Genomic DNA, 16,809 nt, shown 5'->3' on the forward strand with positions numbered 1-16,809 from the left:
ATACTGTGTTTCCCAACGTGATTAAAATGAAACATATTTATGATACATTTACAACAACAAAAAAAAACATTTTTTTTATAACCAATATTGTTTTATTATAAAAAAAGCCATTTAAACAAAAATTATATCATAAATTCATATGAATGTGCTTAACTTTGTATAAAACATACATACACTATTGTATAAATTTAAAAATAAAACTATTTCACTGACTATAATATCAAAATCTTCATCTTATTCGATAATTTTTAATAAAATCGAGACTAGAACATCTTTACAATTTTGACTGGGATTAAAAGTTCCTTTCAAGGCTTGCATATTTGCATAAATAAATTTCATAATTAATTTGCGTAATGGCACCAGACATACATAAGCTTTTAAAAATTTAAATATTTATAGTGCGAAATAAACTCTGATAATATAAAATATGAATTATATTTAATGAGATTACATACATATGTATACATATCTATATATGTATATCTTAACTTAATTATTGAACACCTCGGAAAGTCTATATTATTTTATATTTCCTACACCAATATGGTGTATTTATAGTTTTTTTAAAAATTATAAGAAATTACTAAGTCAGTAACGAGACCGATGCGCGCTTACTAAAATCGCACAAAAATGGACGTTCGGTGAATCGCAATTACAAAAATCACGCCAACACGATTGCAACAACAACACAACACAACAAATAAACTATACATATACATATATACACATATCATTTGGGTTTGTTTGATGTTTGATGTTTGACGATGTTTGTACTTTTGCATCGCAGAGCGCCTAAAGATCGAGTGCGATTTAATGCAGGCGCGCAACTATCATGGAACCAACTTAGTCTCAGCAATATCAAAGCAATCATGAGAATACAAAACTTTATATAATATAACAGCAGACCAAAAATCAATTCACCGTTATAACAGATCAAATGAGATTATTAACCAAACTTGGTTATGTCTGAGATTATCACTCCTTCAATTATTACAATATAAAAAGCTAATCCTAGACTTCATCCTGTAACTTAGCTAGGATTTGTACGAGGGGAAACATTTGGTGATGTAGCTACACCAAATGATGCAATGAAAACATTCACAATTGTAATTAAGAAGATTCCTATTACAGTAAAGTCATTTATCCTGTCTGCTTTGCATATGTCGTCATGTTCCTTAACATTGTATCTGCTGTTGATAATAAGGCCTACTCCAACTGCAATCTATAAAGTAAACACATACATGATTGAATTATTTAATCAAAAAATATATACAATTACATAAATTAGAAGAGGTACTTACTTGCAATATTAAGCTTGCTGATATGAAAATTAAGCTTGGATAAAAATAAGGATGAAGATCTCCCGCTTCTAATACATAACGTAACTGATTGGCGTTTGCTGAAAGTAAGGCAAGATCCATCATACCTTGTGCCAAATTCTTTTTCTGTTGGTAAACATTTACGTCTGGTGTGATACGAACCTCCTGTAAAATACAAATAATAATTAATAAAACAATAAATACGTTAATTGGATATTTTGGAATGTGTAAAATGAACATACAACTCCTGGTTGAAATTCTGGAGCATACGGAAACGGTGAGTTTGGATTAAAGCGTGAACCAACGCCATTTCCACCTTAAAAACGAAATTAAATTTATTATAAAACAAATTGCGAATTAATCATCTATAATATATTTCATAATGTGAATGAAATCATTATGTATATACTTTTTGTTTTTTATTAAGACAAATGATAATGAAGAATAGCTTTGTTAAGACAATTTTGATGTACTAAAGTATAAGTTAGTAAGAAATTAGAAAGACCCACCACCGAGACTAGAATGCGAACGATGTATCATTGGCTGATTTACTTCTAAATATTTACCGGCATAGCTTATATGGTACCCGTCAACGTCATCATCATCACCGGCAACCGACTTCTTATCATCGTCAATGCCAGGTTTTGAATGCCCTGTCATGGGCATTACGAAAATAAATTTCATGCATAAACATAAAAGTATAAGATGCGGCAAAAATATCTTTACTATTTAAGAAAAATATAATTCTTTTGAACTATCTGAAGTTTTCAATTTTTTATGGATATAATGTTGGAGTTTCCTTTAATCATGGAACCATACACGATTTCTGAGTGCGTCAAATTCATAATCTTGTTTTTACAAAATAGTCATAATATTGTTTATACACACAAAGGATTTAATACACAGACTACCTAAACACAATCTGCTTTAGGTCATCGACTTTAAAGAGTCTTTAATTAATATTATGTATTAGATGTATTATGAGCATTTATAAGGATTGTAAAAAGGTTTTTGAGCTCTTTTTCCTATTATGCTGTACATTAACATTAGAATAATATAATACTATGATTACTAACCAAATTAAATTAAATTGTAAAATAGCAAATGATCAGTAGATCAGTAGCTATTAAAATAGATATAAGATGTATTGTGAACATAATTTCGTAATAATAAAAAGCATTTAAAAATCAAAAATCACAATGGATTTAAAGCATTTTAAGACATTAAAACTACCCCATCAGCACCATATATGTATGTATGTACTAGTGAACAAGTTTGAAAAATAAGAATCAGTTGGAGCTTGGAGTCATATGGGAAAACCTCAAACATTAAAAAGAAAACAAAAACTGAGCTCTTATTTCAAAATTAATTTTGTTGTTTATTACATTTCGTTAAGAAATTATATCAAAATTGAATTCTAAAGGAATTTTTGCCACACTTTGTATAAAGAAAAACTACATGCATACCGTAACGTGCGACAAATATAAAATCCATCACAACATTGCAGTTTTGTTAGAAGTCGAAAAACAAGATCAATAAGACAATAGATACATAAATGATTTTTCACATTATCCAAACTAGACTAGATTTTTACAAGTATTATAAATCTTAGATTCATCTTTCTACTTGCTTGTACAGATTTAAATGCATAGATTACTTGTTCAACGACTAAGCATACGACAGACAGACTAAACATTGAAGTATACAGTATGTAAAAAATTACAATGAAAATTACCTTCTTCGCCTTCTCCAAATCGACCTTCAATTTTAGGATCATCGTCATTTTCCGATGGGAAAAATCCATCATCCACTCCTGGGTGGCTATCTGGTGAGGCAGGTAACGTATCACGATCATCGTCCATATCGTCAATCTCTGGTCCTTAAGATAATACATTAAGTTAATAAATAACCTAACAATTTTACAATATAGTAAAAATTATTAAGACGATCAATTGTAAAGCTCAAACCTGCTAAAGGTGGCTTGGGATTTGTACTGTCAGTTTCCAATAATGGTTGAGAATGGTCTGTATGTTCCTCTTTGGCATGTGTGTCTCTGCGATTCCTCGAATGTGGCAACAAAGGATCTGCGCTTGTCTGTAAATAAATACAAGGATAAAACAAAATTTTTATATTGTTATGTAAATTATAATAGCAAATATTTAATTAAACATTAATTCATTCTCACTGGAGTGGTTCCTTCATTTGGTGAATGTCCAATGTTACTGACATTGTGGACATTTTCATTACTACGACGAGTATTGTGATGAGCATCTCTAACATTGAGATGATTGTTACTGCCATGATGATTATCACCGTTCCGATGACGGAGGTGATTATTACCATGGTGTCCCCGGTCTCCAGCTGGAGATAGTCCTCTCACAGGACTTCTGTTGTTCGAAGGCATAGCGTGGACTGCTGGACTATCGTGACCAGCTGGTCTGGGACTGTTATCTCGACTTCTGTTATGTCTGGGAGACATTTCGATCACGGTATGTCCGTTGCCGTGGGGCATACTTATATATTATATATTGAATGTTCACAAGAATGGACTCTGAATACACACAGGAATATGCTTGTCTACACTAAATTGTGGAAGTTCACCCACATATTTTAGACTGGTTTCAAGGTCCTGCAAAGAAATAAACATTGGGTTAATTGTGACAAAATTGCGTAGGCAAATGATGACAACATAACACTAGCTATTGCAATCCTTTTATTTTGACAAGTGCAATTGATTTCAGGGTGTGTAATGAATATTCTGAATACCTATAGCTCAAATTCTAAATATCAATGTAAATATTAGTATGTAAGTCATTTGATTATTTATTTTTATACTCAATTTTGAACTTTGGGTATACTCAATGATAATTGATACATTAAAACTTCATAAGTTAGAGCTGAATATATAATTTAATAACGCTTAATACCTTAATTCAGAACACCGAATATAAAAATTGTTCAGAATATTAGCCAATTGTTAAAGAAATATTATAAAAATTAGCCGACCCTATGCAATACAATCCTTGTTAAAATATATTCTCATTAATGAGTTTTACTTCAAAAATTGCATTTCAGTAAATGTATATACATAGTATGTTAAGAATGTAAATACATATGTTTTATGTCACGAAGACGTATTTCAGAAATTCTACAGGTTTTTCATCCCATTTTCATTTCAAATTAAACCTATTTCATTTCAATGTCAATTTGAAATGAAAAAAGTTTAATTTGAAATGAAAAAGGGTCAATTTGGAATGAAAAACCTGTATTCGGCGAACTTCAAATCTATGAGAATCGATGTAAAGAAACATTGAAACTGAATTAGTAAACTACACTGAGCAACAAAAAATCACGAGTTACCAGAGCGGAAACTAGCTAATCTTTACTAAGTTTGACCCACTGAATTCGAATATGATAATTATTTTTGTTGGTTGGTGATCGTTTACGAGATATGAGCGTTTAAAAAAATGCGCGGTTTTTACACTTTTTTGGCTTTTGCGGTCTTTAACTCAAAATACACCAGCAGTCACATAAAACGGAACGCTTGTGAATTTTACGACTTCGAGGCCATTAAAGGATTATCCCTTTATGTGTAGGGTTTTTAACGACCAAATATTCTAAATATGATTGTTTTCTAAGATTTGAGTTCAGTTTAGTGTGGGTTTTCGAGGAGAAAGCATCATATTCGAATTTTAACACGTCAACATGAAAAAACGAGCTCAGTTATCATTGCAGAAGAGTTTAAAAATCGCGACATTGGCGAGTTCAGGATTTTCGTTTCGGTCAATTTCCAAGAAAATGGGATGTTCTATATCGACTGTTTCGAGAATACTGGAAAAAAAAAGAGAATCTGGAAGTTTTGATCGTAAGAAGGGGACCGGACTGAAAAGATGCACATCTGAGAGGCAAGACCGTGTAATAACCAGATTATCTTTACAGCAGCGATTCAAAACTGCTGTAGAAATAAGAACAGATGTATCTTCACAATTTTCCATGGAAATCAGCGACTCAACAGTAAGAAGGCGACTCAGAGAAGCTGGACTGTACGGTCGGAAAGCTGCAAAAAAACCACTACTAACCAAGAGAATGAAAAACAATCGATTGGAATGGGCGAAAGCACATGAAAATTGGAGTCCATCAGATTGGCAACGAGTGATACTTTCCGACGAATCAAAGTTTAACCTCTATAGTCCTGATGGTTTTCCGTATGTCCGAAGGAAAGTTGGTGAAAGGTATAGAGAAAATTGTACCCTTAAAACTGTTAAGGATCCTCCAAGTCAAATGGTCTGGAGATGCTTTTCGTATCATAACATTGGACAATTGGAGTTTCTACAAGGTGCCATCGATGGAAAAAAATATAAAAAATTTTTAGAAGAAAGCTTTGTCCCATCGATGGAAAACCACCTTTCATATTCCGATGATATAATTTTTCAAGATGACTCTGCCCCTTGTCATCGAGCTAAATTGGTGAGTATTCATTTTATTTGATAGCATTGAATATAAATTATAAAATTTCAATCAAAAAACTTTTTTGAAATTTTTTTTTTACTTTTTTTAGGTTCGCGACTATTTACAAGAAATGGGTGTAAAGACACTACCATGGCCTGGCAATAGTCCCGATTTAAATCCAATCGAAAATTTATGGATGTGTATCAAGTACAGGATAAGGAAGAACAATGTTACTACTCTTAAATCGTTGAAAGAAATGATAGAAAAGATATGGTACGAAGACCTCCCAATCGAAAATTTAAAAACTTTGGTAGATTCTATGTCAAACCGAATAAAAGAAGTTATAAAATCGAAAGGAGCCGCTACAAAATATTAATTTCTTTTTTATAAGTTGTAAATAATAATATGTGACTGTAATAAAATTAAAAATGTATATGTATAGTGCTATTTTCATTTCAAATTTCATTTAACTGTGAAGTCAACGCACGGTCGTAAAATCTGCCCTCCATTAAATTTCTCCCCAACTCATCTTTATCACCTTTTTTTTCCACGTTTGGTGTTACACGAATGCACTATGGTACAACCTATCATTTAAATGACTTTCGGTTTTGGTTTTATATAAGATTACCGAAATTTCACGCAAAAACATGTTTCGCTTAAGCGTTCCGTTTTATGTGACTGCTGCTGTATAGTATAGTTGTGCTCAAAATGAGTATTGGAATCAATAGTCAGAAGTTTTTTCTATTGATTGTGATTTTTTATTGTTTTAAAAAACTTATAATTAATTGTCTAACGAATTTTGAAAGTCAAAAATATATTTTTTTTTACGGATTTTTTCTCCATCCTATTTTGCGTTTATTTGCCCACTTTTTTATTTCATCACGTTTATAAAGATTGGTTTTATATCTCAATATATTTTTTTTTATCTAAACGTACTAGCTCGAGCGGTTTTTGCGTTAGAAAGACTTTCGTTCAGTTCCCGTATGCGTATAACAGAAGCGTTTGTGTATAATTTTCACAATATTTTAATTTAAAAGAAGCATAACTTAAAATAGTATTTATCACCGTGTCAATTCAAAAGACTTTCTCAACACTGTTGAAAATACTAAATGTTGAGCTTTTTTTAAAATGTCTAAAGCAGTTTATTGAATCGAATCGTTTTAAAATCAGTTTATTTAATCAAATTTATAATACATGTAGGATATGTATGTATATAAATACCCGAACTTGAAATCTCCCCAAGTGTTATTTACTAGTACGGCTTATAACACGACAACTATTCTCGAACGACGCCACAAGACTGAATGAGGAAAACCGGCTTCCAAACACTGGTCGATCAACAACACGGAAAATCCGAGAAATTCCAGGAAACAAGTCATCAGCATCACGCAAGTCCCACTACTCGAATTTACGAGTCCTGATATGTATAAACAGGATTCTCGAAATAACAGTCGCTTCGGGAAAATCCGCAAAAATCAACTGACTACATACGACTACATTTTCATAAATGAAAATGCTAATTTGTAAATACTTATATTTACATATATACTTTCTTCAATAAGATGTGACAATAAAGCAATTAAGGGATTCGTGCCAAGTTGTCGTAACGACTTCTGCTGAAATTATACAACTATAAATTTTCACTACTAGAGTCGCAAAATACATTTCTCGGAATTTAAATGAATGAATTCAATTTTTCAAGTGAAAAACCCAAGGTCAGCTCAAAATTCAAACCTTGAATTGAGGTTTTTCTTCGATTTTCCTTCTTAATTAAAGTTCTTACAACTTTTCAGATATAATCATAAAATATACACAATTCTGAACTACATATATAATACTATTCCAGTTACACTAATCATGAATGATGCAATTTTTCCATGTTTTAGTGTTACTTTTCATACATTAAAGAATTATTGAGGTATGATGAAGGAAGAAAGGTTTGTAAAGAGCAGTTTTCCTTGAGTATCGCTGCTTTAAATAATGCAAAATTACCAAGTTAAATATGCATACTGTGAATCATTTTCAATTCAATGGATATTCCCTCTATACATATATGTATGTATATTACATATATATACAACAATGAAATGACAGTGACCTAAGGTTTGCTGAAGGTTTTTCAGATCAATGGAATCGACATGCGATGTTCATAATTTATCGTTTGATGTTTGGTAATGTCATCTAAGAATATATATAAAAATAATCATAGGGGAAGACAACAGTAATTGACAGGTATAATATATGACTTGTATTTTAAAGACTTGTGTACTTATAATGATGCTATAGTAGCAGTATTTAATAAATACATATGTACATATGTAGCAGTATATAACTTTTCACTTACGAACTTCTGTGATCATTCTATTATAATAATCATCATTCACATAAAAACTTTTGAGTTTGACATTTTATATATAATATTTAAGAATACATTATTAATTTTATCGCAAGGCAATTAAAATCGCACATACTATTTTAATTTCGATAACGAATTACATTCTCAATTTCCGATTGCACACAATGAACTTTTAACCTCGATTGCCATACTATCGCATTTTTGCGGTAAAACGCACACAATATATGTATACATACATATATACCGTGTTAATTTGCTATCACTATGTAATTAAAACTCACTCATTATGAGGAAACTTTTCAGTAAAATTTTGTGTACTACAAACATTTCAGACGGTGGGTAAATATTTGTAGAATAATCTAGGCACAAATAAATTTCGTTTACTTTGAAGTCTAAATTTTGAGTAACAGTTTTAGAGTGCGAAATATTTAAGTATGTTTTCGTTTGGGTATATATGTACATATATATTTATGTATACAAATAATTCTGCAATATTGTGAATGTGCATGTTGCAGCGTGACAGTTATTCTCTAATGTATTCACAAATCCTGTTTTTCAACATGTATCCTTGTGATAAATATATGTAACTATGAGCGGATGCGGCGAAGAGCTAACTTGTTCGAGTTATTTCGACCACAAAAAACGATATGGCAAATACGATTATCCGGTAAGAATAACCGCACAAGAAAATATTGACATCATGATATTATTATCGTCAGTGGAGAGACCAAATGAAAAGCGTCATGAATCATGATTCATAATGGTATAACCTATGAGGAATCTTAAATATCATTATATAATATTATACTAAAAATAAACAAAAGTCGAGTCCTTCAAATGGGATTGAACGGTTATGATTCGACTACGGATACTCATCAGGGCAAAATTCTTTGCTTGTTTTAACTAACTAACATCCAATTTATTTCAAAGGCATACATAGCCAGCAGTTTGGCTTAGTGGTAGCGTATATATTTAGCAACACTGAGGTCAAAGGTTCGAGTCCTCGCCACTGCTGGTTAGATTTGGGGGTTTTGTGAATCCAAATCGATCGTTTCTCTATTAGAGTTTGCCAATTTTATCTGATCATTGCTGAAACGGTTCCTGAAAATTGGTATTAGATCTAATCCTGTTGTCACAAAAATCTGCCTGTGTATAATTTGTAATAATTATACACAGTAATCTGAAATCTATAGATATATCTCTATAGACATCTCTATAATTTCGTATTTATTATATGTATAAAAAATTGTATACAAAAAAAAATCTAAAAATAATCCATAAATGTCTCTATGATTATTATTTCTGATTAATTGTTATATGCTATATATTCTGATTGTATATGTATGTATTACTGTATTTCTGATTGTTTATGTATTCTGTATTTCGTTAAGGTACACCCGTCGCATTGGTGCAAATCTGTAATGGCGAGTGTATATTGATTTGTAACAATAAAATAAAAATAAAATAAAAAAATATGTATTATGCGTTGAATACGAAAAAAATCATGAAACTTTTCTTCTGAGGTAGAAAGTTCCTTAACCCTTTGAATTCTGACCAGTGCCGATTTTAGGGGGGGGGGCTGAGTCCGATGGCGCCAAATAAGTTAGGGCACCACACGATGCGCCAAAGGCGCTTTAAATTTTAAAATTAGAGCGCCAAAAGCCGTTCAAAATTTTAGATTACAAATGAGGGTATGTGGCCAATTCGGAAGGAACCGTATCAACAGTGAGATCAGATAAATTGGCAGACTTTAACAGGAAAAGTCATGGAAAGTACTGGATCAGGGATCAAACCGTTAGATGTTAGCATTATACGCTAACCACTCAGCTACGTATGTTGCTGGTAATATGTAGTTTTAGTCAAGGAAACACACTAATCAAAGCTTGCTAATAAGAAATTCGTATTGTATGTTCTAAAAATTAACTACACAGCACAAATGCACGACAGCAACTCGCATGTGTATGTATGAATAATGCAAAAATTAAATGCAATAGTTGCAATCATGAATTTCAATCAGAGAGAAAATCATTTGCGACAAGAATACATTAGTATGAAAGAACATTATTAGGAGATATTACCACCGTTGCCAAAATATGCATAAAAAAATTATCAAACCAAACAATCTAGGCGAGCAAATTTAATTACGAACGGCGCTAAAAATATACGAGATCTCATTTTTATCATTGCAAGTGTTAATTATCAATTAAGCTACATACTGTGTGTAGATTGAGCGAAAAATAAAAAAAATGTACGTTCTTTGTAAACCAGTCAGGAATTCTTAAAGTGTGACTTAACAGAACCACTGTCTATAGATAGACAAGAACGGAGACTCGAGTGCTTCATTATAATAATTCAAATTGCTATGAAGCATGCTTGGTATTGAAAAGTACCATTTAATGCAAAACGAATGGACATTTTTAGCTGGTGAGTGTATAGTTTAAAATATGCTAGTGTATATGGTTAGTTGTTGAAAATTCTTACATACATATATACTCGTAGCGTTGAGCAAATAGCATTAGTTTGCATACTAAATAATGCCAGAAAAAAACCACGGTCAAGGTGAAGAAACTCTAGTAGTTGCCAATATGCGATTTTCTGCTTGTTTATCGAAATTATTTTCAAGAAATTATATTTACATATCATTCAAATACCGTTAAGTAAATGAAGTAAATAATTAGAAAATTAATATTATTTTATATTTACATAAAAATGTTGGAGTACTTTTTAGTTGGAGATATTTTCTTAGTTACAGTGGCCCTCCATGCAGGGCCGGCTCAAATCGGCTACAGATTAGATATTTGCCTAGGGGCGCCATAGTCAAGGGGCGCCGCAATACGCCCTCATTTTGACAGGTTTTTTTTATTATTAAAATGAAAAAAAAAATGGCTGTCTTATAAAACATTTTATATTCAACTTAATTTTTCTACTCGAAGTTACAATACTGAATAACAAAATATTATAATTTACGAGGAACGCAGCAAGTCGACTGTCAAATATCAACGACTCGCGAATAAAACTTGTCAAACAATAAACTGTCGTCAGTACAAATGGTCACTCGGAATTGTATTTTAATAAAATACTGCTGAAACGTGACGTTTAACGAAATATTGGAAGTATTGAATATTGAAAGTTTGTAATCAATTCTTACATATCGACTGAAAGCTAGTTTCTAAATTTAATTTTATGTATTTTTTAAAATATGCCCCACAATAACATGTTCCTTTTGCATAGCTTTATTTTACATTTTAAATATTACATACTTTATTTATTCATTGAACATAAACGTTTATAAAATTTATTGTTTTAATTAAGGGGGAGGGGGGTGCTGAAAATAAATCGGTGCCTCGGGCTGAATATGCCTCCATGTATAATATTTATCTAAGTCTCTCTTAAGGTTTCTGGATATATGTACTTGTAAATAGAGACATTTTATTGGACCGAGAATTTCTTTTATCAAATTCAAATTCAATTGAGATAAAACTAATATAAAAATACGTTATAAAAATGTCAATAATAAACGTTGAATACAACTAGACTAGGCTTGCAAAGTGTTTGAAAGTGATTGGAATACTGTTGGCAGAAAAGTTGCTGATCTCTGCTGCTACGAACAAAAACTGCTACGGCAGACAAATGGCAAAATGCCGTTTTGTCAGTAGACAGATCTCTACGTGTATGGTTGTATTTGGTACTATACGCTTCATTACAATACAAAGAGAAAACTTTAAGCTTCCGTAAACATAAACTTCTCCATAACGTTTTTATGGTCGGCGTAATCGAGCACTGAATGATTTATGGCATGTTTACCGCTTGAGTCGATAAATTAGTCTTGCCAATAATGAAAGCTTTCATTCTTTACGCTATTTTACAAATGCTGTGGTTAAATATTGATCGAGTTCATTGATACCTAAAGTGACGCGTTGCAACACGACACGACAAGTGTACTGCAATAGTCCCAAGAGAACAGTCAATGTGATCGAGGAAGTTCACGTAGCCGATGACGTAGTTTTGCACAATAGACCTAACCCTGATAACTGTATTGACACCTTGAACTTGGTGGATCTTTTCTTTTGTACAATATAAAAATGAACTCGTAAAGCTAAATGATAGTAAGCTACTATTACTATGTACATAAGTTTTATTAGTTTACTTTTATTTTGCACCGCAATCTATTAGTGAATTAAAATGTATACGGAAAAGTGTGAAAGCTTTTAATATAAAGTTTATATGAGATAGTGTGAAAAAAGTAACTGTTCAACCACGTAAATTGAAGTTGCGGGTGGGTGGCGAGAATGTCTTCAAAGTAGCCAGCTCTCATCACGTCGATCTGACGGACGATTCTCATGAAATTTTAATGATTAAATTCCTCTAAGGTCATGTCGCAGACATTTGCTTACTTAAATGAGAACTAATCCCCGTATATCAGTAAAATATCAAAGCGATCAGCAAAGTGGTTCAAAATCAGCTCACAAACAAAATGATTTTGTTTGATTGTATTCAATTTTTATATAAAGCAGAAATAAGTGTTAATAATAAAAAAAGTCGTAATGAGGAAATCAAAAAAAACTGTTTGGTTGCTCAAGGGCATGACGTGCCGATTAAAATATCTGAATCATTTTTCCATCATCATAAAGTTAATTTTTAAATTAATGAAAAAAATATACATATAAAAATTACCCAAAACAATAATGAATGAACCTTTCTATCTAATATAATAATATTAATAAATATATATGTACATCAATAACACTGTGCAAGGAAAATTCGATTTTTTTTCTTACTGGAGCGGAGACTAATCAATCTTTACTAAGTTTGACCCACTGAACTCGAATATGACAATAATTTTTGTTGACTTACTCTCGTTTTAAAGATATGAGCGTTAAAAAAATGTGCAATTTTTACGCATTTTTGGCTTTTGCGGTCTTTAATTCAAAATCTAACATTGCTGTGCCAAAAGTGAGTATTGAAATCAATAATTAGATGTTTTTTCTATTGATTGTAATTCTTAATTGCTTTAAAATACGTATAATTAATTATCTAGCGAATTTTCAGTTTAAATTTCAATATTATGAGCTAATTTCTCAAATTTTTCACTTTATCACGTTTGAATAAAATCATCAATTCAACAAAATATTAAAAATAACTACAACTCCGAATGAAAATGTATTATCAGTTTTACTTTACATCACTATTATATCTACATACATGTGACATTGGAATATATTCCACTGACAAACATTGTCAGAAGCCCTGAACCAAAACCAACGGAAATTTCCCATTTTAGCAACATTTAATTGGCAGTAATCACACATAAAAACAATGTGGGATACATCTGCAATTACCACCGTCAATTTGCCAGTTAATTGCTAAAATTAATTCAGAGAGAAAACTTTAACACGAATTCCAACGTTATTATGCGCGTCCTAACAGCAAAAGTAGCATCTCATGTTTGACTTATTTGGTACGAGGCGATTAGCTCACCGACAGAATAAATTCTTCGAGCCATGCTTTTTTTTACAAACGGAAAAAACCTGTTTTGTACACCATCAAAAACATCAAACACCGAAAAAAAAATGTACTGCAATTTGCATACAAAAACATGGAAGTGAATTCACCTTGTTTTCTCCTCGGTCGCTTGCAAAAACGATGCACACACAAACACACAGCACTGCACTTGCAATTCGATCGACAATACAAAGGTTACCGATGCACCAACCGTGAAATTGCTTGTTTTATTTAGTTTTATATCGTTTTGTGTTGAGCTTTGTCTCAACTGAGGACACGAGTTGACTAGCACAGCCTCTCCGACTCAATGTTGGCGTTCAAGTTGCTTTCTGTGGTTTTATTTAAAGCTTGTGATGACGTAGGAGTTCTAGGGTTACCGCTCGTGTAGCCACAATATAACGAATGTGTGTATTTCCGAGAAATTTGACTTAAATATCGCGAAACTTGTCTAATTTTCCCTGTATAAATTCAATTATGGCAATTGTTACGTTCGTGTTTAGATGATCGTTGATTGTTTGTGCGATTTTACAATAGTTTATGTTGTATATAGAATAAATAATACTTAACGAATAAACATATTATGCCAGCGATTCATTTGAAACATTTGGAGCATATGTACAATATTAAAATACTCAATTATAACTTAATTATAATTACTAAGCATACGTTTGCAAAGGTCCTACATAGGAATAGCTAGCTTTAGATGTCTTCATTAATAATGTACATATTTTATTAATAGAAACACTATGTTTAATTACGCTGACCATACTTCCTTTATTTAAGAGGACAGTAATTTATTTGACTGCTTTGTCCTTTGTATTTATTTATTTTCTATAATTGCCCTTTTGTTCTTTATTTTGTAATAACGACTATCGCTAAAAATATTAACACCGAATGTTTTAAAGATGCAATTTATAAATTTTATATACATATAATATCGCTATATTATATTACTATTATATATATATACATATAATATCGCTACTATGTGTCTGTATAAGATAACGCTCCCCATACATACATACGTACGTCATAGCTAAAACACTGCCCACAAAACGTTCGACTATAATAACAAAAGAAAAAACATCTATATATACTGTTTGTTACCAATATTTCCTCTAGGCTGTGAGCATTTTGCGCTCTATTATAAAACTTATTTAATGAATTATTTTTTCTATTGGTGTTTTATTTTGTTTACATGTAGGTAGGTAGGTAGTTTTAATCATTTTTTTTTTCAAATTAAACAATTAAATATAAATATTAAATTAAATATATTTAAAAAAAATACGACCGCGTCCGGATCGAAAATAGGACAGACTAATTTATTTTAATTTTTTTTTATTTAATAACTTATGCCATAACCCATGCGATGATATTTCATCGGGTATAACACTAGTTACACTATGTAAGTATATACATATGTAGGTATATACACTACAAACTGTATATTTATAAGAAAAAATACCGAATAAGTTTGACCCATTGATTCAAATATGATAATGTTTTTTGTTGGTTTCTTTTCGTTTTTGTTCAAAATCTAATTTTGCTGTGCCAAAATTGAGTATTGGAATCAATACTGGCATGTTTTTCCTATTGATTGTATTTTTCCAATGCTTTGAATTTTAAAAGGAAAAAATATTTTTTTCCTTGATGCAATGAGCTTATTTTGCTAATTTTTCACTTTACCACATTTATAAGGATTGGTTTTAGTCTTGATATATTTTTACAAGGATCGTTTATTTATGTTTCACTTCGCAAACGATTGAGCTGAAATTCATACAATCTTCCGATCGTTTTGAAACTTTGCCATTTTGTGCGGTTTGGTCAACGGTGGGAATTTTAATCGATTTTGATTGTTTGGTGGTGAAAAATAATCGTAATAAACACGTCTAAGTTTCCAATTTTTTTGTAGACGGTTACGTTTAATAGCTAGTAAGTAGGCTTATATGTTTGACTTTCCGCCACCCACTCGTCTTCTCAGATTTTAATTGGATAAATGCTTACAACTTCATTTTTTTCACTCTATATCTTATAAAATTTTCATTATAGTTTCTCATTATCTCTCATATATAGAATTACTTCACTCATAGGTTATTTTAACTAAACCTAATAATTCGAGCGGTAAATATCTTTTATATTTCAATAATGTGTAATATAGGTAAATATGATTGCTAAAAATATTGTATGCTTTTTTTTTAATATATATATATAGTTATAAGCGTATAAAGCATTTTTAAGTTATTCTTTATATGTCATTATGTTATGTATGTATACTATATAGTGTGTGTTAAAGTTAAATTGCATTAAATAAATATAATGAAATGAATAAATATTTAAATTCATCACTGTTTGTGCCTACACTGACTGCCCAGTTGCGATGAATCACGTCAGAGAAAAGTTGATTCGAGTTCGTTCGGGATTACCCATTTTGTGGGAAAATACTTCCGAGTGTACGTTTTGACTTCATATCACACGTATACTTGATTAATCATTCGAGCAAATACAAATTGAACCACATTTCAATATTTAATTAATAAGATTTTTTTAGTTTTCTAATGAAAGATGCTTAAAATTTTCTTACACATATGTATTTTGTTATCTCTTTTGATAAAGTAAAACCCCTTTTTTGCCATCTCAAATATTTCTACAAAAAGAACAAAGGCTTTAAATTTTGTTTCATTCCGCATAATTCTCGGAATCACGCTGAAAATTTATTTTTGTCGAAGTATGTACATATACATATCAATCAATGATATGCATAAGGAAATTTTTGGGAAAACGCAAGGTAAAGGGCATTCATAATGTTGAAGAAATTACGAGACCTTTTAAAAATAATAATTGTACTATTATTACGATTAGGTTGTGTCACATGTTGTACATTTTGCAAAATTCCGCTCTGTATCGAGCGATTAAAACATATTCTTGGAATATTTTCCTCGTTTTTGACATGACCTGACTATCTCTACAGCGAAAAAGGGGAATTCGTATGTAAAATAATACAACATTATCTCAATTGGCCAAGTACTAACTAGTTTACTAACAGTTTAAATATCACGTGACGGAAATGATTCAATATTTGAAATATTAAAAAATCGTAACCATATACACTTACATATTATGAAAGATTATAAAAAAAATTAGATTCATAGTTCAAGCTAAACCCGAAGCCATCAATAAATACAG

General features: G+C 31.0%; 1 protein-coding gene across 6 annotated transcripts; it reads right to left on the minus strand.

The window, feature by feature from the left end:
• Nucleotides 1-77: 77 nt before the first annotated feature.
• LOC143915581 (uncharacterized) lies at nt 78-13,941 on the minus strand. 6 transcript variants are annotated; one of them, XM_077436282.1, is made up of 8 exons: nt 13,737-13,938; nt 3,505-3,948; nt 3,287-3,413; nt 3,055-3,198; nt 1,829-1,972; nt 1,562-1,635; nt 1,302-1,484; nt 78-1,222 (listed from the first exon to the last, which is right to left on the minus strand). In XM_077436282.1, the coding sequence occupies exons 2-8, from the start codon at nt 3,829-3,831 to the stop codon at nt 1,031-1,033; spliced, it is 1,191 nt and encodes a 396-aa protein (XP_077292408.1). In that variant the 5' UTR covers nt 3,832-3,948; nt 13,737-13,938; the 3' UTR covers nt 78-1,030. The 6 variants fall into 6 exon arrangements, with proteins under 6 accessions (XP_077292408.1, XP_077292410.1, XP_077292409.1 ...); XM_077436284.1 differs by having other exon boundaries at nt 1,886-1,972; nt 13,737-13,932; XM_077436283.1 differs by lacking the exon at nt 13,737-13,938 and adding an exon at nt 6,990-7,106 and having other exon boundaries at nt 1,886-1,972.
• Between the last annotated feature and the right edge of the window lie 2,868 nt (nt 13,942-16,809).

Source organism: Arctopsyche grandis, chromosome 8 (genome assembly GCF_051622035.1).
Source record: "Arctopsyche grandis isolate Sample6627 chromosome 8, ASM5162203v2, whole genome shotgun sequence".
In the NCBI taxonomy this organism is placed as follows: Eukaryota; Metazoa; Arthropoda; class Insecta; order Trichoptera; family Hydropsychidae; genus Arctopsyche; species Arctopsyche grandis.

Coding starts and splice junctions, on each gene's coding strand:
- LOC143915581 (XM_077436282.1), bottom strand. CDS start 3,831: ATGCCCCACGGCAACGGACATACCGTGATCGAAATGTCTCCCAGACAT. Junction 3,199..3,286: donor TCCCAAGCCACCTTTAGCAG/GTTTGAGCTTTA, acceptor TATTATCTTAAG/GACCAGAGATTGACGATATG. Junction 1,485..1,561: donor CAGAATTTCAACCAGGAGTT/GTATGTTCATTT, acceptor TGTATTTTACAG/GAGGTTCGTATCACACCAGA.